The 27,723-nt window shown below is 59.6% G+C and overlaps 1 protein-coding gene and 1 pseudogene across 2 annotated transcripts; one reads left to right on the forward strand and one right to left on the reverse strand.

Annotated features, from left to right (window-relative positions):
• Nucleotides 1-1,979: 1,979 nt before the first annotated feature.
• Nucleotides 1,980-2,092, forward strand: LOC112438069 (U6 spliceosomal RNA; annotated as a pseudogene).
• Nucleotides 2,093-8,129: 6,037 nt separating this feature from the next.
• CHRNA4 (cholinergic receptor nicotinic alpha 4 subunit) lies at nt 8,130-26,910 on the reverse strand. 2 transcript variants are annotated; one of them, XM_003809905.8, is made up of 6 exons: nt 26,648-26,910; nt 25,108-25,259; nt 22,038-22,082; nt 21,632-21,741; nt 14,696-16,070; nt 8,130-11,807 (listed from the first exon to the last, which is right to left on the reverse strand). In XM_003809905.8, the coding sequence occupies exons 1-6, from the start codon at nt 26,721-26,723 to the stop codon at nt 11,682-11,684; spliced, it is 1,884 nt and encodes a 627-aa protein (XP_003809953.3). In that variant the 5' UTR covers nt 26,724-26,910; the 3' UTR covers nt 8,130-11,681. The 2 variants fall into 2 exon arrangements, with proteins under 2 accessions (XP_003809953.3, XP_034803690.2); XM_034947799.2 differs by lacking the exons at nt 22,038-22,082; nt 25,108-25,259; nt 26,648-26,910 and adding an exon at nt 20,213-20,433 and having other exon boundaries at nt 21,632-21,745.
• Nucleotides 26,911-27,723: the final 813 nt, after the last annotated feature.

Raw genomic sequence — 27,723 nt, forward strand, 5'->3', positions numbered from 1 at the left:
GCGGATCCCCGCCCTTCATCACAAGATGGCAGATCCCAGCCCTTCATCACAAGATGGCGGATCCCAGCCCTTCATCACAAGATGGCGGATCCCAGCCTGTTTGGCCGTCCTTGGCATGTAGCTGCCCTTCATCAGAAGATGACTGCTGCTGCTCCAGGAGCTACACCTCACTTGGGGGAAGGGGCGGGAGTCCTCTGGGTGAAGAGCAACAGTGTTAACAGGAGTCCCACTTGGAGACTTCTGCTTGTCCCTAATGACAAAGACTGCAACTCTCCTTGTCCAGAAAACAGACATTTTAGCTGAACACGTTACCACCTCCCACAGAGTGATTAAACGCGCTGTGTAGGGCTCGATGTGGCTTCAAGTAACAATAATAACAGGATAAGAGTGGCTCTCGCGGTGTGGAAGTGACCTTCTCAGAGGCACGGGGAGGCCTCTTTCCCTCACCTGGCTCTGCATCCTCCACACAGGACACTGCCCTTGTTTCCACTGTTGGGTCATATTCCAACAACAGGAAGAAGAGGAGGGAGGAGAAAGGCTGGCCCGGAATCGGGTCACATTCCAACAACAGGAAGAAGAGGAGGGAGAAGGGCAGGCTCGGAACCTTGAAGGGCACATTCCAAAGGTGTCCTTGCCACTGTCAGCTACATCCCTGTGGCCAGACGTCGGTCTCACGGCCAAGCTGAGCTGCAAGAGTAGAACCTTTTCTGGCTCCTCCCTGAGGCAAGAGGGGAAAGGGAGAGTGGGGCCAGCCGTGGGCCAGCCACGGGGTGGGGAAGGCGGCCCCCACATCCCGGAGGGCTCAGTGAAGTGCACCTGGCCAGAGAAACGAGAGGGCCACCACAGTGCTGGGGCAGAGAGGACAAAACCATGGATGAAGACAAGGCTGAAAACCAGAGCCCTCTGACCCATTTTACGCCAACAGATCTGCAGGCCCAGGTGAAATGGGCGTTCAGACATCCGCATTTCCAGAAGAGTCCCCACAGACTCCTGGAAACAAGATGGCCACTAACAGAGGCTCCTGCCTGGTGAGACGCCAGGACTGGGGAGGGAGCCCGACAAATCCAGGATCTGAACACAGAAACGGAGAAACCCTGGGGACGACTCAGGCCACCCTGTGTGTGCACGTGTGTGCGTGTGTCTGCGTGCATGTGTGTGCGTGTGTGTGCGTGCACGTATCTGCGTGTGTGCATGTCTGCATGCACGCGTGTGCGTGCGTGTGCATGCACGTTTGTGCGCGTGTGTCTGCGTGCACGTGTGCACGTGTGTGCGTGTGCATGCACGCGTGTGTGACAGCCCACAAGAAACCGTTACATGACAATGGACTGTCTCCTCCCCAAATCCGTACACACACACACGAGGCATGCATTTGCAAACACACCCATACACACACGTACTCACACATTCGTGCATGCACAGCGCTGTTATCCATGTTGAGGGGACGTATTCACAAGGGAAGGTGGGGTATCCGAGATCAAAAGCATTGGGAGAGACAAACCGGAGAATCTGTACCAGGCAGAGAAGAATTCATGTTTGTTCTCTTTGATCTATTAATTTTTTAAAATTGTAATCTCTTAAAGAGGCAAGGAGGGATATCGGTAACATGACGCCAGAATTATAGGTATAAAGGAAAACCAACTAGGAATATGATGTGTATAAAACATAAAAAGAGAAATGTTAAAAGCGGAGCTGTAAGATCAGGTCTGAGACATCTCCCGGGAGGCTTTGGGAAAAGATAAAAAGGAAACAGAAAATGTAGGTGTCAGCACCCACGCCACGGGGGCTCTATGAGGAAAGAAACAGCAAGAGGAGGGGGAAAGGTTGAAACAACTGGGGTTTCTGAAGATTTGTGCATTAGAGAAAGATTTAAGATCTCAGATTAAAAGGGCCTAGAACGTCAAATGGAATAAATTTTTAAATGTACCCTTAGGTTCCTCAATGCCATATATAATGCAGTATATAATGATGACGGTGAAAAAGTCTTTTAAAAATCTTCAGTACATGTCCTAAAATTGGAACGATACAGAGAAGATTAGCATAGCCCCATGTGCTGGGGTGACACACAGTTAAAAGAAAAAAAATAGAAATCTTTCCGGGGAAAACCTGCAGCCCAGACTGCAGAAGAACCAGGGGCCAGCAGAGGAGACGCTGGGACGGCGGCTCCACAGGGTTCAAGAAAACACGCTCGCGTTTCATATCTACAGAACTATCACTTAAATGAATGAGACAAAAATACACTCTGAATCCCCGAGAGCGTCAGAAGGAGTCACACGCAAGATCTTCTCTGAAAATACCACTGCAGGAGGTATTCTGCAGAAAAAGGAAAATGATCAGAAATTACACCAGATACCTGGGAAAACCCCACAGTAAGTGTAAAACTTAGTGAAGTTCCCTATGGACCAAATAATCAAACCCTTCACCCCAGACAAATCATGTCTGTGGCAATCCAGAGCTGAAATTCTAGGTTATTCCAGTGTGGCTGGTGCGTGGGAGGCCAGAATTCCTGAAGGCACGCTGGGGTACTTGTTTTCTTTGGAGGTGGGAGGCATTTTTCAGGTCAATATACTAAGCTCTTGAAAAACATAAATGCTTGTTTTGAGTTAGGAGCAGTCACCAGGGAATGTGTAGCTTCCAGAGCAGCTGGCTATACCAGTTTTCTCCCACAGAAGGGATGGAACATATTTCCACAACAACAACAAAAAACCACAGAGTTGGCCTAAATATATCCCGCTGTAGTAGAAACTGCAATACCTTTCACTGATCGAAGGATGAATTCTCCAAATGGCATTTAAAGATGACATGCAGCTTTCTGCTTCCAGCCGTGATGGAGCAGTCCTGGGCCAGTAACAGCCACAGAGCTGGGTAACACGCTCGCGACACTGTCTCCAGCCACGTCCACAGGAATGGTGCTCAAACAATGAGCCTCCACCCTTATCTCACACCAGACACAACAGTTAATTCAAAGACTCTCACCTAAACACCAAAACCAGAACTACACTTTCCAAAAGGAAAAAACGGAAGATCACATTTACAGCCTCGGAGTAGGCAAAGCCTTCTCAAACAGGACACACGAAGCACTAACCATTAAAACAAACAGAAGGAAAAAATGACACTTTGTCAAAATTCAAAGCTTTTCTTCAAAAGACACCATTAAGAGAATGAGGGCTGTCAGAGGCAGAGAGGACCTACTCTGACCACAAGTCCTGGATGGAGGTTTTACATCCAGAATGTACACAAAATTCCTACAACTCACTAAAAGCAGACAATCTGATAAAACAATGGGCAAAATATTGCAACAGATCCTTCACAAAAAGAAGACATACAAGTGGCTCGTAAGCACCTAAAATGGTCAACATCACCATCATCAGGGAGGCACATATGAAAATCACAGTCACTGCAACGGCTAAGACACTGGGTGCTGGTGAGGATGTCGGGGCATGTGGATGCTCCAGCCACCCTGGAAAACAACGTCGGGGCTCCTTACAAAGAGAAAAGTACAGGCTGGGCACGGTGGATCATGCCTGTAATCCCAGTACCTTGGGAAGCCGAGGCGGGTGGATCACATGAGGTCAAGAGATCGAGACCAGCCTGGCCAACATGGTGAGACTTCGTCTCTACTAAAAATACAAAAATTAGCTGGGCGTGGTGGTGTGTGCCTGTAGTCCCAGCTACTCAGGAGGCTGAGGCAGGAGAAGCACTTGAACTCCAGAGGCGGAGGTTGCAATGAGCCAAGATCGCACCATTGCCCTCCAGCCTGGCATCAGAGCGAGACTCCATCTAAAAACAAACAAAAACAGAAAAGTACAACTATCCTATGCCCCCAGCAATTCTACCAGGTATTTGCCCCAAAGCAATGAAAGCAGGTGTCTGCACGAAGCCTGCACATGAGTGTTCACAGTCACTTTAATCAGAGCAGGTCCAAACTGGAAACAATCCACATGTGCATTGATTACTCAACAAATTGCAGCAAATCCATAAAGATGAGTGAATTATGTCATATCCACACAGGTGAATGAATTACATCATATCCACACAGATGAATGAATTATGTCATATCCACAAGATGAGTGAATTATGTCATATCCACACAGGTGAATGAATTACATCATATCCACACAGATGAATGAATTACGTCATATCCACAAAGACGAGTGAATTAGGTCATATCCACAAAGACGAGTGAATTACATCATATCCACACAGATGAATGAATTACATCATATCCACAAAGATGAGTGAATTACATCATATCCACACAGATGAATGAATTACATCATATCCACACAGATGAGTGAATTACATCATATCCACAAAGACAAGTAAATTGTGTCGTATCCACAAGATGAGTGAATTACATCATATCCACACAGATGAATGAATTATGTCATATCCACAAGATGAGTGAATTACATCATATCCACACAGATGAATGAATTACACCATATCCACACAGATGAATGAATTACGTCATATCCACAAAGACGAGTGAATTAGGTCATATCCACAAAGACGAGTGAATTACATCATATCCACACAGATGAATGAATTACATCATATCCACAAAGACGAGGGAATTACATCATATCCAAACAGATGAATGAATTACATCATATCCACAAAGATGAGTGAATTACATCATATCCACAAAGACGAGTGAATTACGTCATATCCAAACAGATGAATCAATTACATCATATCCACAAAGATGAGTGAATTACATCATATCCACAAAGACAAGTAAATTATGTTGTATCCACAAAGATGAGTGAATTACATCATATCCACACAGAGGAATGAATTGCATCATATCCACAAAGACAAGCGAATTACATCATATCCACACAGATGAATGAATTACATCATATCCACAAAGACGAGTGAATTAGGTCATATCCACAAAGACGAGTGAATTACGTCATATCCACAAGATGAGTGAATTACGTCATATCCACACAGATGAATGAATTGCATCATATCCACAAAGACGAGTGAATTACGTCATATCCACACAGATGAATGAATTACGTCATATCCACAAAGATGAGTGAATTATGTCATATCCATAAAGATGGGTGAATTACATCATATCCACACAGATGAATGAATTACATCATATCCACAAAGACGAGTGAATTACATCATATCCACACAGATGAATGAATTATATCATATCCACACAGATGAATGAATTACATCATATCCACAAAGACGAGTGAATTAGGTCATATCCACAAAGACGAGTGAATTACATCATATCCACACAGATGAATGAATTACATCATATCCACACAGATGAGTGAATTACATCATATCCACACAGATGAATGAATTACATCATATCCACAAAGATGAGTGAATTACATCATATCCACAAAGAAAAGTAAATTACGTCATATCCACAAAGATGAGTGAATTACATCATATCCACACAGATGAATGAATTACATCATATCCACACAGATGAATGAATTACATCATACCCACAAAGACGGGTGAATTAGGTCATATCCACACAGATGAATGAATTACGTCATATCCACAAAGATGAGTGAAGTATGTCATATCCATAAAGAGGAGTGAATTACATCATATCCACACAGATGAACGAACTACATCATATCCATAAAGAGGAGTGAATTACAACATATCCACACAGATGAACGAACTACATCATATCCATAAAGAGGAGTGAATTACGTACATTCAACAGCTTGGGTGAATACCACAAGGACTAAGTTCTGATTTCCTATCTTGCCCAAATTCCTATCAAAAGTGTCTGGGGAGTCATGCCCTACAAACTATCCATTCTTCACCAGATGTGTTTTATTTGACCCTATATATCGTGACTTACTTCCCAGTCTCACTCTGGTGTAACATTATGAGACAAGGAAAAAAAAATGTTTTACGCCAAAATATATTTCCTTGCCATACCTTGAAATTGCCCTGCAAAGTTTCTCGTGGGAAAAACCCACATTCTATAGAGAATCCCCTTCCCCTTTGTTTTCCTTCCTTTCCAGATCCAGGAGATCATCAACTAAGAGCCAGGCACCCTTTCCTAAAAGGGAAACAGTTCCAGTAAGAAACATTTCACAACCTGCTGTCTCTGAAGTCTGCTATCTGAGAGCTTCCTCTGCACCAATCAAACTTGGTCTCCACAATCCTTTATCTCAACCTGAACATTCCTTTCCATGGATGCCAGGTCTTCAGACAAACTCAACCAATTGTCAACCAGAAAATGTTTGAATTCACTTTGAACTGTCCCACCTTTCTGAACCAAACCGATGTATTTCTTAAACGTATTGATTGATGTCTCACGCCTCCCTAAAATCCATAAAACCAAGCTGCGCCCCACCACCTCGGGCACGTGTCCTCAGGACCTCCTGAGGGCTATGTCATGGGCCATGGTCACTCAGATTTGGCTCAGAATAAATCTCTTCAAATATTTTACAGAGTTTGACTGTTCATCAATAACTCCAAACGCCATGCTGCATGCCAGAGGCTATCCACAAACGCACCTGTTCCACCTACATGAAGTTCTAGAACATAACAGAAATGATCCACAGAGCTGGGAATCACATCAGCGGTTTCCTGGAGCGCAGAGGGTTTTAGCTACACAGGACACGAAGGAGCTCTCTGGGTGAGGGAAACGTTCTGTGTCTGACTAGGATGGTGCTTACGTGTTGTCTGCAGGAAACCCTCCTTATATGTAATCAAATGGAGCAGCAAGGTGAAAAGGAGAGACTGGAAAGGGATCTACCAACAACTCTCAAAAGACGGCCGGAGCGTTTATGTGATGATGAGAAAGGAGACTTGAGAGAGTGGCACGGTACGAGGGATAGAGAGGCCGTTACATAGTGAGCAGGTGCCCCCTTGCAAGAACACAGCAACCCTGAACGCAACCTAACAGAGCTTCCAAATACACGAAGCAAATGCCAGCACGCCTGCGAGAAGGGGCAAAGTCACGGTTCTCCTGGGTGACCTGAGCTCCCCTCTGAAACCTCCTACACCGTGTAGACAGAACACTGGCCCGGGTGTAGAAGGCCTGAAGGACACCTCAGTAGGCGGGACCTGGCGGGCATTTCTAGAATGTTCCCTGAAACAGAGCCGAAAGATGTGTTATTTTCAAGGCCGCGTGGAACCCTGATGAGGACAGACCATATGCTGGACCCGATAACAAGCGTGAAGGATTTGAAAGCACTGAAATTAAATGGAATACTTCGCTGACTCCAGAGGAATTCAATTAGAAATACAAAACAGAGATTCAAAAACCTGACAAAATAGGCACGTCATAGAAGAAACGTGAACAGCCGATAAACATGTGAGAAGATGCCCCAACTCAAGTAACTAGAGAAATGCAATTTAAAACACAGAGAGAACTGAGAGACTGGCAAAAATTAAGAACCCTTGGTACAGGGGGGAGAATCGGAGCCCTGAGAGGAGGTAACGTCGATGCAACCACGTTGGCAAACCCTTCGTCAGCAGCTCATTGAGCCGACCACGCACCCTTCCTTCCCACGGCTGAGCGGGAGCTCCTGGGTCAGCCTCCCTGCCAAAGTCTGTTCACAGCAACCCCGAGCTGGTGACGGGTGAATAAGATGGTGGAGCCACGCGGCAGAGCCCACAGCACAGTGGCCGCGCAGCGAGCAATGACCCGGGATCGGGAGCCGACAGAAGGGCACGCCTGGCGCGGCCACGCACAGAACCCAGGGCCAGGCAACGCCGGGCAGAGGTGTTGGGTGACCTCGGGCGGGTCGTGGCCGGCCGGGCTGGGCAGGGGATTCCTGGGTGCCGGCTCTATGCGAATATTCAGTCTGTGAAAGAAAATGCCTTGTCATGCCGCTGAGGATTCATACGCACGCTGTGTACGTTACCCCGCGAGGCAGGCAAATGCCAAGAAATGCCAGCTCGGATTAGCGCAGCGGGAGCGCCTGTCTGCAGACAGGGAGTGTAAACGGCACAGTCACGTGGAAGACACGTTGGCATTATCTCCTAAAACCCAGTGCAAGCCCCTGACAATCCCACTACCAGGTGTTCCGTCCTAAGCAGCGAGCTTCCAACCGTGGGTCAAGAAATCAGTTTTGTGGGTCGCACCCAGCCTTTCCTACAGATTGAAATAGAAGACACTTGAATAGAAAATGCAAAGCACGGCACACGTGGTGACGGTGCGTTTTATTCATTGAAGTCTGTGCACACACTGGGAGCACATTCCAGGGCTTGGCAGACATTGCCTGCAGAAGCCGGGCAGCCGCACCTGGGCTCAGCGGGCCACATGGTCGGCGGGACTTGGTCCGTGGGGCTGGCCGGGCTTGCATCCCCAGGTGCTGTGTGTGCTGCGCCTGATCCAGCATTTCCGGTGCAAGGTGAAAGGACTCAGCCACTTTAGAAATCCGAAGCCGCCTCTGCTCCAGGGGGCACCTGCTAACCCAGCAGTCCCACAGCAGCTGCGTGCCCTAGAGTGTCCTGGGCCCGGCCTTAACTTACAAGGGAGCCTGAGTGACAACTCTGGAGGCCAATACCATTGAGAGATTACCACGCTTCCTGAGAGGAGGGCCACGTCGCCCCAGGCCGGGCCACACGGGAAGCACCCAGGCCGGTCCAGAGGCAGAAGGGGCTGGGAAGCCCTGGCCAGGGCCTTCACTGGGGCCTCCCCTGGGAAGGAGGGGGCAGGGTGGCGCGAGCAGCCGCAGAGGGGCCGGCGCCCCGCAGGCTTTGAGCTGCAGCAGTGTCTCCCGCTGCCTGGTGCCTGGCACAGGGCGGGGAAACATTGGTTTAGTGTGAGACTTTGATAGGGGGTCGGGGGTCACAGCCCTGGCAAGGTGGGTTCTAGGCAAGCTGTCCACCCCCGGGAACTAACTGGCCCTAGGAGGAGCAGTCCTGGGTCTGAAAGATGTTAAAACATTCACAGATACAGAAAATAAACATGCATAACGGATAGAGTGCCATGCACACACCGGCACCTCCGTTCCTAATCACCGACAGCTGCAAGCAAAGTCCACTAACAGGTGATGGACAAACTGCGTCTTAGTTTATTCAGACAGAAGAACACTGCTCACAATTAAAAACGAAGGAACAGACAGCAAGGAGCTACGGACACACACAACAGCACGGATGAAGCTCTAAGTCATAGGATGAAGAAGCCAGACATCAAAGGCTCCAACTGCAGGATTCTGACTCCTCGAAGGTCGTGAGCCGGAGAGTTCAATCCACCGTGCTTAAGTCAGAGCCACAGATGGGGAGGGACGCCGACAGGAAGGGCTGGAGGGACCTTCTAGGGGCTGGGTCTCCACCGAAGAGCATGCATCTCGCCATATGTAAATTTTACCTTAATTAATAAAAACAGCACTGGACGCAAATACGTCAACATTGTTGTCAAGGTTAATTTGGCGTGGTGGGAATATGGTGCTTTATTTGGATTTTTTTTTTTTTTTTTGAGCCTCAAAAAAAAAAGAAGAAAGGGAAAGGGGTCTTCCCCCAGGCAAGCGGCCACCCCTGGCAGGAGGGTCCCCCGGCAGGAGCGTCCCAGCCACTCCGCAGTCACTCCTGACCCAGAAAAGAACAACCACAGCTGGGCCCAGCACCCCGGGCCACTCCCTGCAGCTGCCCACACATCTGGCAGCTGGATCCGCTTATGCAATGTGGATCGGGCTTCTTACATCTGAAATCTGCGTCTCTCTCCCTCCTCTGAGACCAGTGTCTCCTGCCAGCTTCCATGGCCCCGGGATGACCTCACTCTCCCAGGGTCTCCCTGCGTCCTGGGAGCTCTGGCCGAGGAGCAGCAGGGGCTGATGGCGGAGCGGGGGCAGGTCACAGCTCAGCAGATGGGGTCCTGAATACACAGGGGATGTGGGAGGGGCCAGGGGGCTGGGGATGCCCAGGATTTGGCACGGGGGTCTCTGCATCCCACCCACTCCTGGCACAAAAGCCCCAGCCTCAGGACCCCGGTCACAGGCACCCGGGGGTGGGGGTGACCAGCAGCAGTTCAGAGGCAGGTGTGGGCAATGTGGGCCTGAGTCTCCTCCCCACTCATGTCACTGCCCGCGGGGACACAGCGGCATTTCTGGGGCACTCAGCATGCCGGGTTCGTAACCTCAATTATTCATTCTGCTCTCAGGCACCTCCTGACAAGACGCTGGCCCAGGAGAGCTCGGCTCGGGGACAGAGGAATGAGACTCAGTGGGACACAGAGCCCAACCCCATCCCCGCCCCTGGCTGGATGGGGTCTGGGGGCAGCAGAATGTGGACCACTCAGCAGGAGGCTTCCTGACTGTCTCCTCCCGAACCGATGTCACTCACAGGCAGGGGACACGCCGTCCTGGCCCCGCCCCTCTGGGCCCTTGGAATCATGGAGGGGTGGGGCAGCCTGTACCCATCCCAAGGGGAAGTGTGCCCCTGGGGACACTGGGGGGCTGCCGGGTGCGCCATCTTCAGGGGGTGCACTGCCGGGCTCCAGGGTCATGCCTGGAAACATTTCAGGCCTCCCCCACCTCTGGGTACCGCCTGCAGGGGTGAGGCCGTGCTGAGCTCTGCCTGCCCTGCCAGGACGGAGGGCATGGGCCTGTGTGGAAACCCCAGGGCTCCCTGACTCCCATGAGGCTTCTCAGGGGCTTCCTGCCCCGAGGGTCCCAGCATCTCCCAGGTGGAGGTCCTCAAGGATGCCCCCGCCAGCTCCCCACAGCTACTGTAGCAGGAAGTCCTTCTTCCCGAACCCAGAGCCCGGGGCGGATCTCCCGGGCTGTGCGCCGAGGTGGAAACCCTCAGGGTCCTGGGGGAACCAGGGCCCAGGTCTGGACTCCATTCGGGACCTTCCCAGCTCCGGGGAATCACAACACAGAAGTACCCCAGGGGCGGAAGCCACTGGGCCCCGTGGAGCCCTGGCCACCTGCCGGAGCCCTGGCCCTACGCCTGGAAGGCAGAGTCCTGGTCTCCGGACTCCCTGGGGCTGGGTGTTCCCGTTCCCCGCGGAGGGCCTGCGCAGGGGAGAGCTGGTCCCGCATGGGCCTCCCGATTCTCCCCACGCGGAACCAGCTCCACAAAGCTCTGTTCTCCAAGCCTCCTTGGGCACAAGACTTGAGTTCTCACTAACTTACCCAAAACACAACCAAACACAATCCCTGCCTGGACCCTCTCCTAGCGAAGCAGATTGGAGCGCTGCTGGCTCACCCTCATGGGGTCCGAGAGGCTCGAGGACCCTGGGGGAGAAGCCGAAGCCCACACAGGCGCAGGACACGGTGGGTGGGAGAGGCGGCCGGGCCTCCAGAAGACGGGGCGCTTGGGGCTGAAGGGGCGTGAACTCCCTTCAAGGGCCCCTTGGGGCGGTCGGGACCATCACCAGATCTGCTGAGAGACTGGGAGGAGTGAGTTCCATCTGCAGGGGAGCTCAGGAGACTCTTGAACTGGACTTAGCCCGAGTCCTGCAGGTAGAAGGCGCCGACCCCCACCTCTGCTCCAAGCCACTACCTCCTGGGGCCACAGTCCAACTGGAAGCAGCTCCACACTCGGTCTCTGCAGAGGCCGTGTCCCCATCCAAGGCCGTCTTACAGCAGACACAGAACAGGAAGGATAATTTGGCAAACGTGTGGCCCCACAGAGTCCAGGGAGAAGCCAGCCCGGCCCCACGCCAGCCGCATGGATGCTGGCCCCGTGCACGGCAGCCCCAGGCCACGCAGGCTCCTGGTCCCTTCCTAGATCATGCCAGCCAGCCAGGGTGGCAGGAAGAGGCCCACCGTCCCCAGCAGGCAGACGATGATGAACATCCAGAGGAAGATGCGGTCGATGACCATGGCCACGTACTTCCAGTCCTCCTTCACCTGCAAGCACAGACGCCGTCACTCCAGCACGGCCCAGCCGCTGCCGGCGGGGAGAGCCCTCAGGACCCCGGCGCCGCCGCCGCCGGCGGCAGCTTCTCCACCTCCCACCTTCCACCCGAGGCAGCCATTGCTGCTGGTGCACGTGGCACACAGCTGCACCGAGGGGAGGAATTGGGGTGCACGGGACGGCCAGTGCTCTGCGGGGAGCATCGTCACCATGGTATGGGGCAGGAGGACCTTGGAACCCTGGCAATTCCGGCTGGGCAGACCTCCTTGTGGAGACAAGCTCTGCACTATGCCCTGTGTGCCCCCACCTCTCAGCAGGCGGCCTGTGCTCCAGGAAGGGGGCACGGGGGAGGGGGGCTCAGGCACCCCGTGAGCAGTCTGCTTTCAGCTCACCAGCGCTGGGAGGGGCCCATCCCCCTCCCCGTTTTGCAGATGGGCAAATGTGGCCCGGTGGGGGCACAGAGGGCGGACGAAAGCAGCACACACGGAGCCCGCAGAGCTGCCGCCATCTGCAGTCTCTCACTCGAGCCTCCCCTTGGCCTGTCTCGTTTTCACACTGAGGCCTTCAGGGGCGGCTGCGGTTACATATCTGAACGGGGACAGCGGGTTCCGGCTCCAGGTCCGGCTTCTAACCCCACACTCCTGGGGCTGATGCAGGGCGGACCCCACCCTGGGTGACCCCCAGGAGCAGAGGCCTAGGGAGGGCAGAGGCAGTGGCCTGGTCAGGCCTGGAGTTGGGAAGCCACTCTCGAGACAGCCGCTGTGTGCAGCCCAAGGCACTCATGCCGCTGGCCACTGCCCTCGCCCCGGCTCCCCCGTCCCGCATCCCCGGCTCCCCTGTCCTGTGTGTCTCCGGCTCCCCCGTCCCGCGTCCCTGACTCTCCCTTCCCGCATCCCCGGCTCCCCCGTCCCGCGTCTCTGGCTCTGCCGTGTAGGACCTGAGACAACCCCCAAGCTGATGAGCTGCCTCTGGGCCCGGCCGTGAGGGTGTCCTGGGTCCCAGGCCTGTGGATGCTGAGGGATGGGAGGGATGTGCCGAGGGGGCCTGAGCACACTGTGGGGATAGTGCCTCCTCCTGCTCTGATTGTTTATAGCAATCCCGGGTCTCCTGATGGTGTTAAACTGAACCAAAACGGCCACGTTTATCTACGGGAAGCCTGAAGGCAAACGGGGTCACTTATAAATAAAGTCCTGCCCAGGCCTCAGCTCTGGGGGCAGGGACGCGGCCGCCCTCTCGCCCTTTCCTATGTGCCTTTAGTTCCCTGGGTTCTGTGTGCCGCGTTCCATCCACCCTGAAGATGAAACGCAGCCGCAGACCAAAGCCTTCCCTTTGTCCCCGAGGTGGCTGCTGTGAAGTCAGCTCTGCTCCCCACAAGCCCAGAACCAGGTCAGGCAGCGGCAGCAATTGGCCCGAGAAGGCTGCTGGAGGGGCCCAGGCCGCGCGACCGCCGAGCTCAGACCCACTGCCAGCTTCAGGACCGCTTTGATCAAACATCTAAATGCATCTGACCCCACGGTGGCACAGCCCGGGCACAGCTGCCTCTCGCTTCAAGAGCTGGCAGCAAAGCAGGATCCCGATGCTTCTCCAGGCTGCTCTCGCGACCCCAGAATGTTCTGGAACCTGCAGGAGGCTTTGCAGCTTCTTGGGATTCAGTGGGGTGGCTGTGTGGGGCGAGCAACTCCCTCACTTCTCAGGGGTATGGAGCACGGGCCCCTCGCTTTGGGGCTCGCTCAGCTAGTGGGGGCAGGCACCAGATGCGTCCGAATAAACCATCAAGGATGGCGCTCTGGGGTCCTGGCAGAGGTGGCCCCTTCAGACGGAGGTGGCCCACTGAGGGCGCCAGGCCCTGGCACCGGGACAAGAGCCGGGAGGTGCCGGCGACAGCAGGTGGATGGACAGGACAGATGCCGAGTTGCCGCTGTGGACGTCATGGGCTGCACGGCCGAGGCCGAGACCCCCGGCCACCTGTGTGCCCCACCCGTCCCGCCCCATTATCCTGTCTGTGGACCCTGGGCCCTGTGCCTCCCCCCGTGTGACAGGCAGTAAATGTCTGCAGAAGGAAACAGGGAAGCTACCTGGTGCTGGGGTCAGGCAAAGCTGGCTCAGCCCCAGCCTCTCCTGCATGGAATGGGTAGGAGACTGCACAGCCACAGGTAACACGGACATGGCTGCCACTTAGCAGAAACTGTGGCTCCTGGGGCCTCTGTGCGGCCAGTGCCTGGCGCTGGAGGGTGAGGGTAGGTGGGCTGGCCCCGGGCCCCGGGGGGCCTTAGCCGTGGGACCAGCGTTCTGCCCCCAGCCCCTGGCTCTCCCACCTGTCCCCAGCTTGGCCGTGTGGGGCTGATGGTCTTGGAGCTGTGTCCCTGTCCCAGCTCCTTCCTCCTGCCACCAGCCCATCCCATCCCATCTTCTCTGAGCCCCCTACATCCAGGCCCCAGATACAGAGGGGCCCCGGGGAGGCCCACGGGGCAGGCACAGGCGCACTCTGGGGAAAGGGCCTTGGCAGTGCCTCGTTGCGTTCTGGGGACTTGGCCATTGCTGGGCAGGAGTTCCCAGAGCGCCCCCGTTCTGTGCTGGAAGGACACTGCCTGTGGCCCCTCACCGTGCCGTCCGCCGAGGCCCACTGTGTCCCACAGCCGGAGACGGCACCGGGATCCACCCTGTGCCAGCCACTCGGGGCCCCCTGCCCCGCTCAGACTGGGACCTGCGGCCACATAGCAGGCTTGGGAAGAGGCTGCTGCAGCAGGGGCCACGCCCTGCACCCCAAAGCGAAGCAGCCTGAGGCCTGGGCCCGGCTCCTGGATTACACACCAGGAAGAAAGCGCGTCCGCCGGTTCCGTCTGGGTCGGAGGCGCCCAACACAGCCATGGGCGGGACTTACCGAGAAGTCTGTGTCTTCGGCCTTCAGGTGGTCTGCAATGTACTGGACACCCTCCACCGCCCGGGTCAGGGCCGGGGACAGGGGCAGGTGCCGGGGCGGCGCTTTGGTGCTGCAGGCCTTGACCGTGGCGCTCGGGGACACCGAAGAGGGCTCCTTCTTGCACGTGCATTTGCACGGAGAGGGCCGGTCTGGGGGTGGGAGCTCAGCCGAGTGGGTGTTGCGAGAGGCCAGGGCGCCAGCAGCCTGGCCACCTGCCTCGGGGGTGGCATCGTCTCGGGAAACACAGTACTGGATGCTCCGAGACCGGCACCGGATGCCGCCTTCCACTGCTTCGCCAGGGCTGGACATGTGCTGGACGCTGAGGGACCTGGCTTTGGCCAGCCCTGGTGCCTGGGTGCCGTGGGGCGGGCGGCAGGGTCCAGGCGAGGCGTGGGGGCTGGCTTTCTCAGCTTCCAGGGGCTGCTGAGCAGGGAGCTGGTCGGAGGGTGACTTGCAGGAAGGCCCAGGCTCAGCCGGCACATCCAGGGGGATGCAGAAGGACGGTGAGGGCGGGTGCAGGCTCTGGGTGCCGCTCGTGGCAGGGGGCTCCCCTTCTGGCTCGGGCCAGAAGCGCGGGGCACTGGCCATCTTGTGCATGGACTCGATGAGCCGCCGGCAATTGTCCTTGACCACGGATGGCCGCTTCATGAGGAGCAGGCGCGGCACGATGTCCAGGAAGACCCTGCGTACCCAGGTGGGCATGGTGTGTGTGCGTGGCGAGCGGTGGTGCACGTTGAGCACGAAGACTGTGATGACGATGGACAGGGTGACGAAGATCATGGTGAACAGCAAGTACTCGCCGATGAGCGGGATGACCAGTGAGGTGGACGGGATGATCTCGGTGATGAGCAGCAAGAAGACGGTGAGCGACAGCAGCACGGAGATGCACAGCGTGATCTTCTCGCCACACTCGGAGGGCAGGTAGAAGACCAGCACGGTGAGGCAGGAGATGAGCAGGCAGGGGATGATGAGGTTGATGGTGTAGAAGAGCGGCAGCCGCCGGATGACGAAGGCATAGGTGATGTCCGGGTAGATCTCGGCGCAGCACTCGTACTTCCTGGTGTTGTAGGTGCCCACGGCGTCCACGATGACCCACTCGCCACTCTCCCAGAAGTCCAGCTGGTCCACGCGGCTGTGCATGTTCACCAGGTCGATCTTGGCCTTGTCGTAGGTCCAGGAGCCGAATTTCATGGTGCAGTTCTGCTGGTCGAAGGGGAAGAAGGTGACGTCGATGCTGCAGGAGCTCTTGTAAATGGCCGGGGGAGTCCACTGCACCCGCCCGTCATGGAACAGGTGGGCCTTGGTTAGGTGGGTGACCGCGAAGTCCCCGTCAGCACTGGGCAGGAAGAGAGCGAAGGGTGTGAGACCCCCACATCCATGCCCACGTCCACATCCACGCCCACATCCACACCCATGCCCACGTCCACACCCACACCCACATCCACGCCCACGCCCACATCCACGTCCCACGCCCACATCCATACCCACATCCATGTCCACACCCACATCCACACCCATGCCCACGTCCACACCCACATCCATGCCCACACCTATGCCCACATCCACATCCACGCCTACATCCACGTCCCACGCCCACATCCATACCCACATCCACATCCACGCCCACATCCACACCCATGCCCACGTCCACACCCACATCCATGCCCACACCTATGCCCACATCCACATCCATGCCCACATCCACGTCCACGCCCATGTCCACGTCCCACGTCCACGTCCACGTCCACGTCCACGCCCACACGCAGAGGCATTCTCACGTCACAGGAGCACAAAAGGGCTGTCGGCCTTGCCCGGGTACACTGTTCGTCTTCTCACTTACTCGTGCACCTCAGTTTATCATCCCTGAGTTGGGCGTAGCACGTGGTTCAGAGAACGGGAAGGGACCTACGAGTGCCTGACACACATAATCACTGCTGCTGGTGATTATCCTTATCCATGAGTGGCGCATGGATGGGGCTAGTCTCCCGGCGTCGCCTCCTGGGACACACGGCATCCCCATGTCCCTGCCCCTCCAAGCAGCACCCTGGGACACCATGGGAATTCCTCACCCAGCTTCTGCCGTTAACCCCAAGGACCTGGAGGCCACCTCCCAGTGTGTGAGCATGAGGACACCAGGGGCCACAGAGGCAAGGACAGGTGTCCTGGCCACTCAGGGCCAATGCAGTGGGGCTGCATATGCACTGCCCAGTTCCAGGGCCACGTCTGAGCCACTGGCTCTGGACTCTCTTTGCCTTGGGGGACGTGGGTGTTCTGTCCACAGGCCCAGGTGGGCAACAGAGCAATGGAGCGAGGGGCTGATGTCCCTTGAACTCCTCCCGGTAGGCAGAGCTCCCAGCCCCAGCCCCTGGTTCCATAGACAGCGGCTGGCTGGGTGGGACGCACTGCAGGAGCACACTCAGGGCTGAGGCAGCCAGGCTCGCGGGAGCAGCAGCCGACCCCCCCCACCCCCACCCACAGAAGTCCCCACCAATGGGAAGCCTGAGACCCCATTAAATCCCCAGCGTTGGCAGGCATGGGGCCAGGCTCAGCTCTGTGGAGGGCACTGGGGCACGACGCGTCCGGGGGAGCGGCTGCCCAGCCACACACCTCCTGCTCCACCTCTGCCAAGCTGCCCGGACCCCTGCCCATGCCTCCTCTGTCTCATTCCCTGAGAGCCTGCTCAAAGGCCAGGGCCTCTCCAGGTACTTGGGCAGAGCTGGCCACTGTTCCCCGAGCTTCCTCTGTGCCTGCCCCCGAGTCCCAGGGCCGGACCTGTACCTCAACCTCCCTCCCAACCCTCAGGGACCCTCCCTTTGTGGAGCCGCCGCTGCTGGAGCTCTGCCCTCCAGGTCATGGAGACCTGGCCCCCCACGGTCTCAGTCGGTGCTGAGCCTCTGCCCCCCTGAACTGGTCCTGAGCCAACACCGCCGGCTGGGCTGCCGCTCAGCTGCAGAAGGAGGGAGACCCAGCAAGAGCCACCAGCTGCATCTCAATGCGGCTCCGGCCCAGCACAGCCTGGCTCCCGAGCGTCCCTCCAGCAGGGGGCGGGGCTTTACCACCTATGTCAGTCTGGGTGGAATCAGGCTCAAGTTTGCTCCCTCTCCCCAGCCCATCTCTCCAAAAACCAACGCCCTCCACCTTCTGAGGCACAAATTAAAAGATTCTCATACGGCAAGCGGGTGACTACTCTGTTCAGCACACACTCTACAGGGAACGCCAGGGCCATGCTCAGGGAACAGTGCAGGTCTGCGCCACTCTGGGCAGGGCCCCCCTCCCCCAGGGTCCTCTGCCCGCGCCACAGGAAACGGGACAAGGTCAGGGCCAGGTTCCCCAGCCCCCAGGTCCCACAGCCCCCAGGTCCCACAGCACCCCTGGGCCGCGTCACTGCTGCTCCCTGCCCCACCCACCCCTGGCTCCAGCTGCCCTCTGGGGAGCCTTTGAGGAGAACCCCGTTTGGGCTGAACCACCTGGCCGTGAGCCGGCTCTGGACTCGCACCATAAAGCTGCACCCTGGGAGCAGACAGGGTCTGAGGAGCCGCCCAGTCCAGCAGGTCCAGGTTCCTGCTCCAGGGCCCACAGGCTGGCGTGAGACCCTCTGTCCCCTCCACCCCGACCCCAGTGCAGGTCAGGGATTTCTGGGCACCTGCCCCAAAAAGTGGACAGCAGGGCCCCCAACTGGGGGTGGCCAAATCCCAGAGAAGGGCCGAGGCCTCCCACCCTGCAGCCTGGCCGGCCACCAGTCACAGCCACCTGCTGCCCCAGAAACAGGCCTCCTCAGCGGGAGCAGACCCAGCACCAGCGGCCACTCCAGGAACCCTGGGTCCTGTCCGGAGAGAGCCTCGGTGACAATCCCAGCCCCAAAGAGAAAACTGGGGTCACCCCACTACATCCCACAGGCCATGGTGAGGAGGAGACACAGGAGAACATGGGGTGGCAGCAATCCCTGCTCTCCCGAGCTGTGGTCCTAGGGAGCTGTGGTCCTAGGGGGACTGCGGTCCTAGGGGGGCTGCGGTCCTGGGGGGGCTGCGGTCTTGGGGGGGCTGCGGTCCTGGGGGCACTGTGGTCCTAGGGGGCTGTGGTCCTAGAGGGGCTGTGGTTCTGGAGGGGCTGTGGTCCTGGGGGCACTGTGGTCCTAGGGGGCTGTGGTCCTAGAGGGGGCTGTGGTTCTGGAGGGCTGTGGTCCTAGGGGGAGCTGCAGTCCTGGGGGGGCTGCGGTCCTGGGGGGGCTGCGGTCCTGGGGGGGCTGTGGTCCTGGGGGGGCTGCGGTCCTGGGGGGTCTGCGGTCCTAGAGGGGGCTGTGGTTCTGGAGGGGCTGCAGTCCTAGGGGGGCTGCAGTCCTAGGGGGGCTGTGGTCCTGGGGGGGCTGCGGTCCTAGGGGGCTGTGGTCCTAGGGGGCTGTGGTCCTGGGGGGGCTGTGGTCCTGGGGGGCTGCGGTCCTAGGGGGCTGTGGTCCTGGGGGGGCTGTGGTCCTGGGGGGGCTGCGGTCCTAGGGGGCTGCGGTCCTGGGGGGGCTGCGGTCCTAGGGGGCTGTGGTCCTAGATGGGGCTGTGGTCCTGGGGGGGCTGTGGTCCTAGGGGGCTGTGGTCCTAGGTGGGGCTGTGGTCCTGGGGGGGCTGTGGTCCTGGGGGGGCTGTGGTCCTAGGGGGCTGTGGTCCTAGAGGGGGCTGTGGTTCTGGAGAGGCTGTGGTCCTAGGGGGGGCTGCAGTCCTGTGGGGGCTGTGGTCCTAGGGGGCTGCGGTCCTAGAGGGGGCTGTGGTTCTGGAGGGGCTGTGTTCCTAGGGGGGGCTGCAGTCCTGGGGTGGCTGTGGTCCTAGGGGGGCTGTGGTCCTAGGTGGGGCTGTGGTCCTGGGGGGGCTGTGGTCCTAGGGGGCTGTGACCCTCGGGGGGGCTGCGGTCCTGGGGGGGCTGTGGTCCTAGGGGGCTGTGGTCCTAGGTGGGGCTGTGGTCCTGGGGGGGCTGTGGTCCTAGGTGGGCTGTGGTCCTAGGTGGGGCTGTGGTCCTGGGGGGCCTGTGGTCCTAGGGGGCTGTGACCCTCGGGGGGGCTGCGGTCCTGGGGGGGCTGTGGTCCTAGGGGGCTGTGGTCCTAGGTGGGGCTGTGGTCCTGGGGGGGATGTGGGCCTAGAGGGCTGTGGTCCTGGAGGGCTGTGGTCCTAGGGGGAGCTGTGGTCCTGGGGGGCTGTGGTCCTAGGGGGCTGTGGTCCTGGGGGGTCTGCAGTCCTGGGGGGGCTGCGGTCCTAGGGGGCTGTGGTCCTGGGGGGGGGGCTGTGGTCCTAGGGGTGTTGTAGTCCTAGGGGGCTGTGGTCAGGCAAGAACTGTGATCCTTGTGGGGGCTGCAGTTCTGCAGGAGGCACTGTAGCCCTAGGGTGGGATGAAGTCCTGGGAGGACTGTGGTCCTGGCAGGGAATGTGGTCCTGGTTGGACTGTGGTCCTAAGGGGCTGTGGTCCTAGAGGAACTGTGGTCCTGGGGGAGCTGTGAACCTGGTGGGGGCTGCAGTCTTTGGAGGGCTGTGGTCCTGGTGAGGCTGTGGAAGTGGGGGGGCTGCAGTACTCGGGGGGCTGTGGTCCTGGGGGTTTGAGGTCACAGTGGGGGCTGTGGTCCTCAGAGGCTTCGTTCCTGGGGGCTGCATTCCTGGAGGGCTGTGCACAGGCGCCCAGAGCGGCTTCTCTGCCCGGCCCATCCTGGGCGTTTCCACTTCTCCCTGAAATGTGTCCATGCGAGTCACACAGGCGGATTCGGTGCATGGTCCTGGTGGCGGGGAGCTGGGTGGCTGGGTGGCTTGCAGGGGGCAGGGAGTCTGTCCTAAGGGAAGACCACCCGCCGCCCACTCACCACTGACCACCTCCCCAATGCACCCTGGAAAAGCATCTGGCCCTCCCACTGCCGGAGGCCCTTCCCGCTGCCATTACTGGAATCAATTGAGTTGGAAGAGGAGCCCATTCGTTCTTAATCATACAGCAGGGTTTGTAGGTCAGGCGGGTGCCCTGGGGCCTGGAAAGGGCTGTGGGCAGATGGCTGGGACGGGAGAGGAGGAAGAGCTTCCATTTGCTTTGTTTGTGGGAGCTGCGACCCTGCCACACCCAGGCCCTGAGCCTGTGGCCGGAGATCGTCCCTGGAGGACTCAGCTCAGACAGCGCTGGCTGCCGGGCGCAGGGCCCTCGGCACAGATCTGCAGGAAGGACAAGTTAGAGGACAGCAGCCTCCGGAGGCCACCGTCTGCCACGGCCAATCCGTGGCAACGCTGCCCTGGCTTCCAGGCACAGAAAACCCGTTTCCATGACCAGGCTTCATCTTGGCCTCCTAGGAGCCTGACATGGGCTTGGCCCAGCCCGAGGCTTTGTTTGCTGGGGACCTGGCGTGACATGTCCTGGGCAGGGCGTGAGCGTGCAGAGAAAGCAGAGGCCCTAGTGGCATGAGAAGCGTCTGGGGCTTCCTCACCCCTCTCCAGGGCACCCTGCAGTCCACACTATTCTCCCAGAAAGGCCAGGATGGGGTCTGATGGCGAAAAGCACTCCTGCCCAAAAGGGCTCTCCTGCAGCCGTCAAGGGTGGGGGCAAAGACGTCCCGGGTCAGGAGCCAGCCCCCAGGCCTCAGGACTGGTCCAGGCAGGGACACTGTGTCCAGGTGCCACAGCCACTCTCAGGCCCCTCCGGCTCTGACGCCCCAGTGCTGAGACCCAGGGATGCCCTCAGCCTCTTTGCTGGCCTGGGGGGACCCTTCCCTCCTCAACCCACACCAATTTCTCCATTGCTCCTGCTTCTTCCTTCCTGGGCCTGGGCTGGCATGCATGGGGCTGGCATAGGCCCCGCTGGGCCAGGCTGGGCCTTGGTGGAGCTCCCTGTCTGGGCAGGGGCAGGCCCTGGCCACTCCTGCCCACCAAGACCCTGTAGGGGACTCACTTGTTGTAGAGGACAATGTCCGGCCGCCAGATGAGCTCAGAGGGGATGCGGATGGAGGTGACATTCTCATAGTCAGCTGGGTCCCAGCGCAGCTTGTAGTCGTGCCATTCCTGGATGGGGTGGGGCGGGGGGAGGCTGCAGGGTGAGGGGGGTGGGGGAGGGCAGGGGCGGGGCAGGGCCAGGGTGGGGCAGGGCCAGGATAGGGCAGCAGGGTGAGGGGTGTGGGGGAGGACAGGGGTGGGGCAGGGCCAGGGTGGGGCAGGGCCAGGGCAGGGCAGCAGGGTGAGGGGTGTGGGGGATGACAGGGGTGGGGCAGGGCCAGGGTGGGGCAGGGCCAGGGCAGGGCAGCAGGGTGAGGGGTGTGGGGGAGGGCAGAGGCGGGGCAGGGCAGTGCCCTCCCACTCACCTGCTTCACCCATACGTTCGTGGTCATCATCTGGTTCTTCTCATCCTAGGGCACCGAGAGAGGAAGGGGGCCAGTGACCCCTTGGTGTCTTTCTCTGGCCCTAGGTTTCCTCATCCACAGCCACTGGCACAAGGACACGGCCAGGGCAAGATATGGTGGATGGGCGACCTCTGGAGGGGGTGAGTGCCCCGTCCCTGGAGGCAGCCGAGCCCAGGATGGGGACTCTGAGGGGACCTAGGGATGTGGGGACAAGGCCACAAACATCTCCAGCAGGAAACTGGAGAGGAGGTCGGCGGCCTCACAGGCTCCCCCAGCTAAGGACAGGTGTGGCGGGCATGGGGAGCCTCCTTCTGCCCACCTGCCTTGCTCCCTCCCGGCCCTTGGGGGCAGCCCCTCTGCAGACAAGGCCCCCACGTGGGCACACACAGACAGCAAAGCTGCCCCTGGCACATAAGTGGGTTCCACTGCTGGCCAGGGTGGCCCCTCCAGGACTGTGCCTCATGACCTGAGCAGGTGGGACCTGTCACTCAAGGTCACTGTGTGCAGCTAGGCCACTCACCCCAGCCCCTTCCGACCCACCCCACCCACCTCCTTCCACATCCCCACAGGACCACGTCCCCACCGACCACATCGCCATAGGACCACATCTCCATGGACCACATCCCCACAGAACCACGTCCCCACAGGACCACGTCCCCACAGGACCACGTCTCCACCGACCATGTCCCCACAGGACCACGTCCCACAGACCACGTCCCCATAGACCATGTCTCCGTGCAGGGCCATATCTCCCCTCAGGACCACATCCCCTCAGGACCACATCCCCTCAGGACCTCATCCCATGTGTCTGAGGAAGCTCCAGGGTCCTCAGAACCAGCTTCATGTGGCCAGGCCTGGCCCCCCTGCCCAGTGTCCTGCCCTACCCCCTTGCAGCCGTCATTCTCAGGCGCCCTTGAAGCTGGAGGGCAGGTCAACACTGCACATTTTACCACCACTCAGCACTGGCCTGGGCTGGTTGGAAAAGCACTGGGTCTTCCAGACCCTCCTCTGCAGCCAGTCCTGGGGCCTGAGCTCACACGTGCAGCTCACAAGCCCTCCCCTCCAGGACAGACCCTGGTGATGGCATCTATAACAAGTATCCGAGCCCGCAAAGGGGGCACGGGTGAATCCCCAGCCCCTGGTGGGACGGGCAGAGTGGGCCAGACACAAGGCCGCCCCTTCCACATACACGTGGCCCTCAGCCTTAGGCCAGCACCCAGGAGCATCAGGCAGCCCCTTCCGCGCACACGTGGCCCTCGGCCTTGGGCACCCAGGAGCGTCAGCACCCACGTGTGCATGTTCGTGTAAGTCCTTAGTCGGCTGCAGGGTGGAGAGAGGGGTGGGCAGCTCTGGGAGTCTTGGTGCTGGGTGTGCTCCAGGCCTCAATGTCTCCTGGGCAAACTGGGGACTCTGTGGTGGCGTAGGGAGCCATGGATTGAGCCCTGAGAAGCTCAGGTAGGCAGCCAGGTGGGGGGTGGCAGACCCAGAGCCTTGGGCAGCTGCCAGCGGCTGCCTCTGCCAGCCACCACTTTGCAGCCGTGTTTGCAAACCTCAGCAGGCTTGCCAAGCCTGTGCAACCCGCATTGTCTTCTGGCTGGGCCTCCGCCAGGGACTCTCCACAGGAGCCACTCAGGGGCAGTTCCAGGACACTGAGGCTGGAGGTCTGGGTGGCCGACCCTGGACGGGGCTGGCTGACTGGAGTCTCCATGCGCCGCCCTGCATGGGCAACTGCCACCACTGAGCAGCCTGTCCGCGGGAATGTGGCTGCAGCTCCCCACACCTCCCAAAGCCCCTGGGGTGTGGCCCACTCAGTCTGGGATAGTGAAGCAGCTCTCACCCCGTTTCACAGGCCCCAGGCCCAGGGTTACCCAACACGCACGGCACCAGCCTCCCAAAGAGAGGAAATTCTCCCGCAACCCGGCGGCTCCTCCCTCAGCGGCAGACCCAGGCTTGGCATCCTGGCAAGGTGTGGGCTGGGCCTCTACAGCACACAAATGCCTCCCCATGTGGGGGTGCCCTCCCTGGACCAGCGAACTGGGATTTGGCAGCAGGGCTGGAGCTGGCGGACTTCAGTGTGGAAGACGAGCCCCTGCAGCTCAGCTGGCCATTGGCTGCCCACTCGCAAGTGGGCCAGCTCCCAGAGGCCACGGCCTGCCCAAGCTGCCCTCCTCCATGGTGGCAGCCCCCAGGCTATGCACCCCCACCCAGCCAGGTACCCTGAGGGATGGTCTCACCCCATTTGGAGTGGCTGAGCCTGGCTGGGAAACGTGGAAATGTCTCTGCTGCCCCTTACCCGGCCCCTCCAGGGCTGCCGAGACCCCCAGACAGTCTGGCTCAGGCCTGGGTAGGTAACCAAGCATCTCAACTGAGCACAAGGCCGAGCCTCCCGCAGCTCAGTTCTCTCAGCCTCGAAGCCTCCTGGTTCCTATCCCTGCCTTGGGGCTCCATGTGCACTGGCCCACGCTGCAGGGGCCTGACTGGACCAGTAGGCTTCCTCCCAGCAGCCTCCTGGGCCCCCCACCAGAAAGGAAACATACTTCAGACAAACAGAACTCGCCCAAGACTCCCCCAAACTCCACATTCCAGATCTGTGGGTGAGGGGCCTCTGGGGCCAGCTAAGGTTGGGGTGCTGCCGGGACACCACAGTGCCTGCTCCTGCCCCGGCCCCTGCCCCGGCCGGTTGTCCCTGTTGCTCCGAGGTCACAGCGTGCCCTGCCACCCCCAAGCAAGGCCTTTGCTGTTCTTTGCTTCCGAAGGTGCCTGGGCTCTGTACTGAGAACCTGGCCACTTGGAGTGTTCCCACATCAAGGGGGAGGAAAGGGCAGGGCCTGGCTGGGACGCTCTGAATCAATCCTTGGCTGGGGCTCAGGCGGGGCAGAGCTGGTGGCTGCCGTTCTGACGTACCAGCCCGGACCGGACACTCACAGCCACGGGGAGTGTTGATGGCTGTGTCCCCTCTGCCCACCCAGACCCCTGTGCTCCTTGCAGGGCGACCTCAGTCACAGCGCACGATGGCCACGCCCTCACCTACCACGTCAATGAGCTGAGCGATGGACAGGCCGAAGCGGACGAGGACCACGTCCGAGATGTTGGCCACAGGTCGGGACCACTTGTTGTAACTAGAGAAGAGTTTCTTCAGGAGCCGCTCCTCGGCGTGGGCCCGGGTCTCCACATGGCTGCTGGCTGCGGGGAGAGGCAGGCCAGTGGCTCAGGTGCAGGCGGGACAGGAGCCGGGAGCTGTCCAGGAGCTCTCCAGGCTGCCCCAGCCCCCTGCCCAGCACGTCCACTTCCTTTCAGCTCCTCACATGAGCACTTCCCACCCCAGAACCTGTGTGTGTGCCGGGCGTGCGCTGTGTGTGTGTGTGTGTGTGTGCCGGGCGTGCGCTGTGTGTGTGTGTGTGTGTGTGTGTGCCGGGCGTGGCGTGCGCTGCCCTCTCTTGGCCTCCGGCTCTCTCCCACCCCTGGGTGTAATTGTGATTTCCTCGGGGAAGCTTCCCAGGCCCCTCAGCCCACGGAGGCCTTCCCAGCACCTTGACCGCACCACAAAACCAGGCGGCGGATGGGCCGAGGACTGCTTTGGGTCTCCTGTCACACTGACTTCCAGGGAAGGGCTGTGTCTCTAGCAGCTGGCGAGTCAGAGGACACTCGGGGGTAACAGCAGCAAAGGAGGGAGTACAGGGCAGCGGGGCCAGCCCAGGCAGGAAGAGGGAGGAAGGGGAAGGAGGATCGGGCCCCCAAAAGCGCCCGCTTCCTACGGAACCTCCCATGGTTCATCAATCCCCTGATGCCCGAGGAGTGTTTCAGATGCAGACCCCAACGAGGTGCCAGCCCCCTCCGCACCCCAGCCTGCCCGTGCTGTTGGTCAGACCCAGAACGCCCTTGATGAGTCGCTCTGGAGGAGCACAGCCCTAGGTCCATCTGTGCTCCAGGTCCGGGGCCCCAGGATCTGAGGCGTTCCCTGCCTGTCCTGGGCGTTGCCATCAGGGGCGGGTCTGGGCGGAGGGGGAGACCTCCACCTCCCTGGTGGGTCCCGCTGGCCTGAGAGCGCAGACAGGACTCGGGGAGGGGGAGGGGTCAGTTCTACACCCCTGGGAGCCTTGACTCCCAGCCCAGAGTGCCCACCCGCGACCTTGTTCTTCCTGCAGAAAAGGTGGGTGGCGGCCGCCAAGGGCAGAGGCCACCCCTCTGATCCCCTAAACTGGAGGAAGCAGGCATGGGGGTCTTCAGGGAAATTTAGCTGGATGGATGGGGGAAGGGCGAAGGTGGCCCCACCTCTGCTCAAGTTCGAGCTTTTGGGGCCAGCCCTGAAATAGCAGCGGAACCCCCCACACCCCGCGGAAACCCCCTTTCCCAGCCCTCCGCATTCGCCGGCGGTTAACTCCCTCCTCGCCTGGCTCAGCCCGGGTGCAAGCGCAGCCTGTGCGGCTGGGGATGGGGAGCCTCGCGGTCGCCCAGTCGCGCGCACCCGCGGCTGGGGACCGCAGTAAGGAGCCTGCCTCCCTCTGGCTCTGGGGGTCCCAGGCCATCCGAACGCGGGCGAAAGGGGGCCCATCCCGCGCCCCGTAACTTACCGCGCAGGAGGCCGGTCCCCAGAAGCAGCAGCAGCGGCGGCAGCAGCCGCGGCGCTCCGGGGCCCCCTAGCTCCATGGCGCACGCACCTCGCGGGCTCTAGATGCGGGCGGCTCCCGGCTCCCCGCCGCTTCGAGGCCAGTGCGCGCCCAACTTCATGCCTCCCGCGCCTCGCCGGCCGCTTCGGCCGCCGGACCCGGTTCGTCTTCTCCTGTGGGGCGCGGTGCGGCGGCGGCACGGCAGGGAGCGCCGGGCTGTGGGCTCCGTGGCGCGGCCCCGCCCGGCCCTGCCCGCCTCAGCCGGCTGGGAGGGGGAGCAGGGGAGGGGGGAGGAGGGGGAGCTGGGGAGGGGGGAGGAGGGGGAGCAGGGGAGGGGGGAGAAGAGGAGGGGGGAGGAGGAGGGGGAGGGGACGGAGAGAGAAAAGGGAGGAGGGAGCAAGGGCCGGGGAGAATGAGCAGGGATGGACCGCGCGCCCAGGGGGACGGGGAGGCTGCGCTGGGCCCCGGGCGGAGGTAAAGTTTCCTTGTTCTCCTGGGGTTCGAGACGTGCCTGAGCCGGGGACGGGGACCCCGGGGTCACTGAGTGCGACTGGGGGGTCCCGGAGTCAGTCTGACCTCCCTGCCCACATCTCCAGCCTGGGCGCCCGCTCCCTGCCTGCAGGGGTGGGGGGCGCATCTAGGGGATCCGGCGCAAGGAGGGGCACCCCTAGCACATCTGGGTTACTCCATCGCGCCAGCCGGTGTCTGCAGCCTGAAAATCGCGTCTCTGGTCTTGTTCCCCAGCGAGCCGTTCAGGACTCTCTGTCCGCCTGCAGCCCCCGCCTTCCCCGGTACCTCCGCCGAGACCCAAGAGGCGTCCAGAGGGGAGCCCAGGCGCACGGTCCCCAGGGAGGGGCCCCGCCCTCAGGTGGGTGCCGAGGTGGCCGCCCACAGAGCAGCAGGTGCGTTGGAGGAGGGGCGCCTTGTGCGGCTGAATCTCGTGTGCAGGAGGAGAGGGCAAGGCTCTGCAGAAACATCAGACCCGGCCATCCCTGCAGCCGCGCCCCTGGCCCAGCCTCAGGCTCTGCAGCTGGGACACA

This window comes from Pan paniscus, chromosome 21 (assembly GCF_029289425.2).
Source record: "Pan paniscus chromosome 21, NHGRI_mPanPan1-v2.0_pri, whole genome shotgun sequence".
In the NCBI taxonomy this organism is placed as follows: Eukaryota; Metazoa; Chordata; class Mammalia; order Primates; family Hominidae; genus Pan; species Pan paniscus.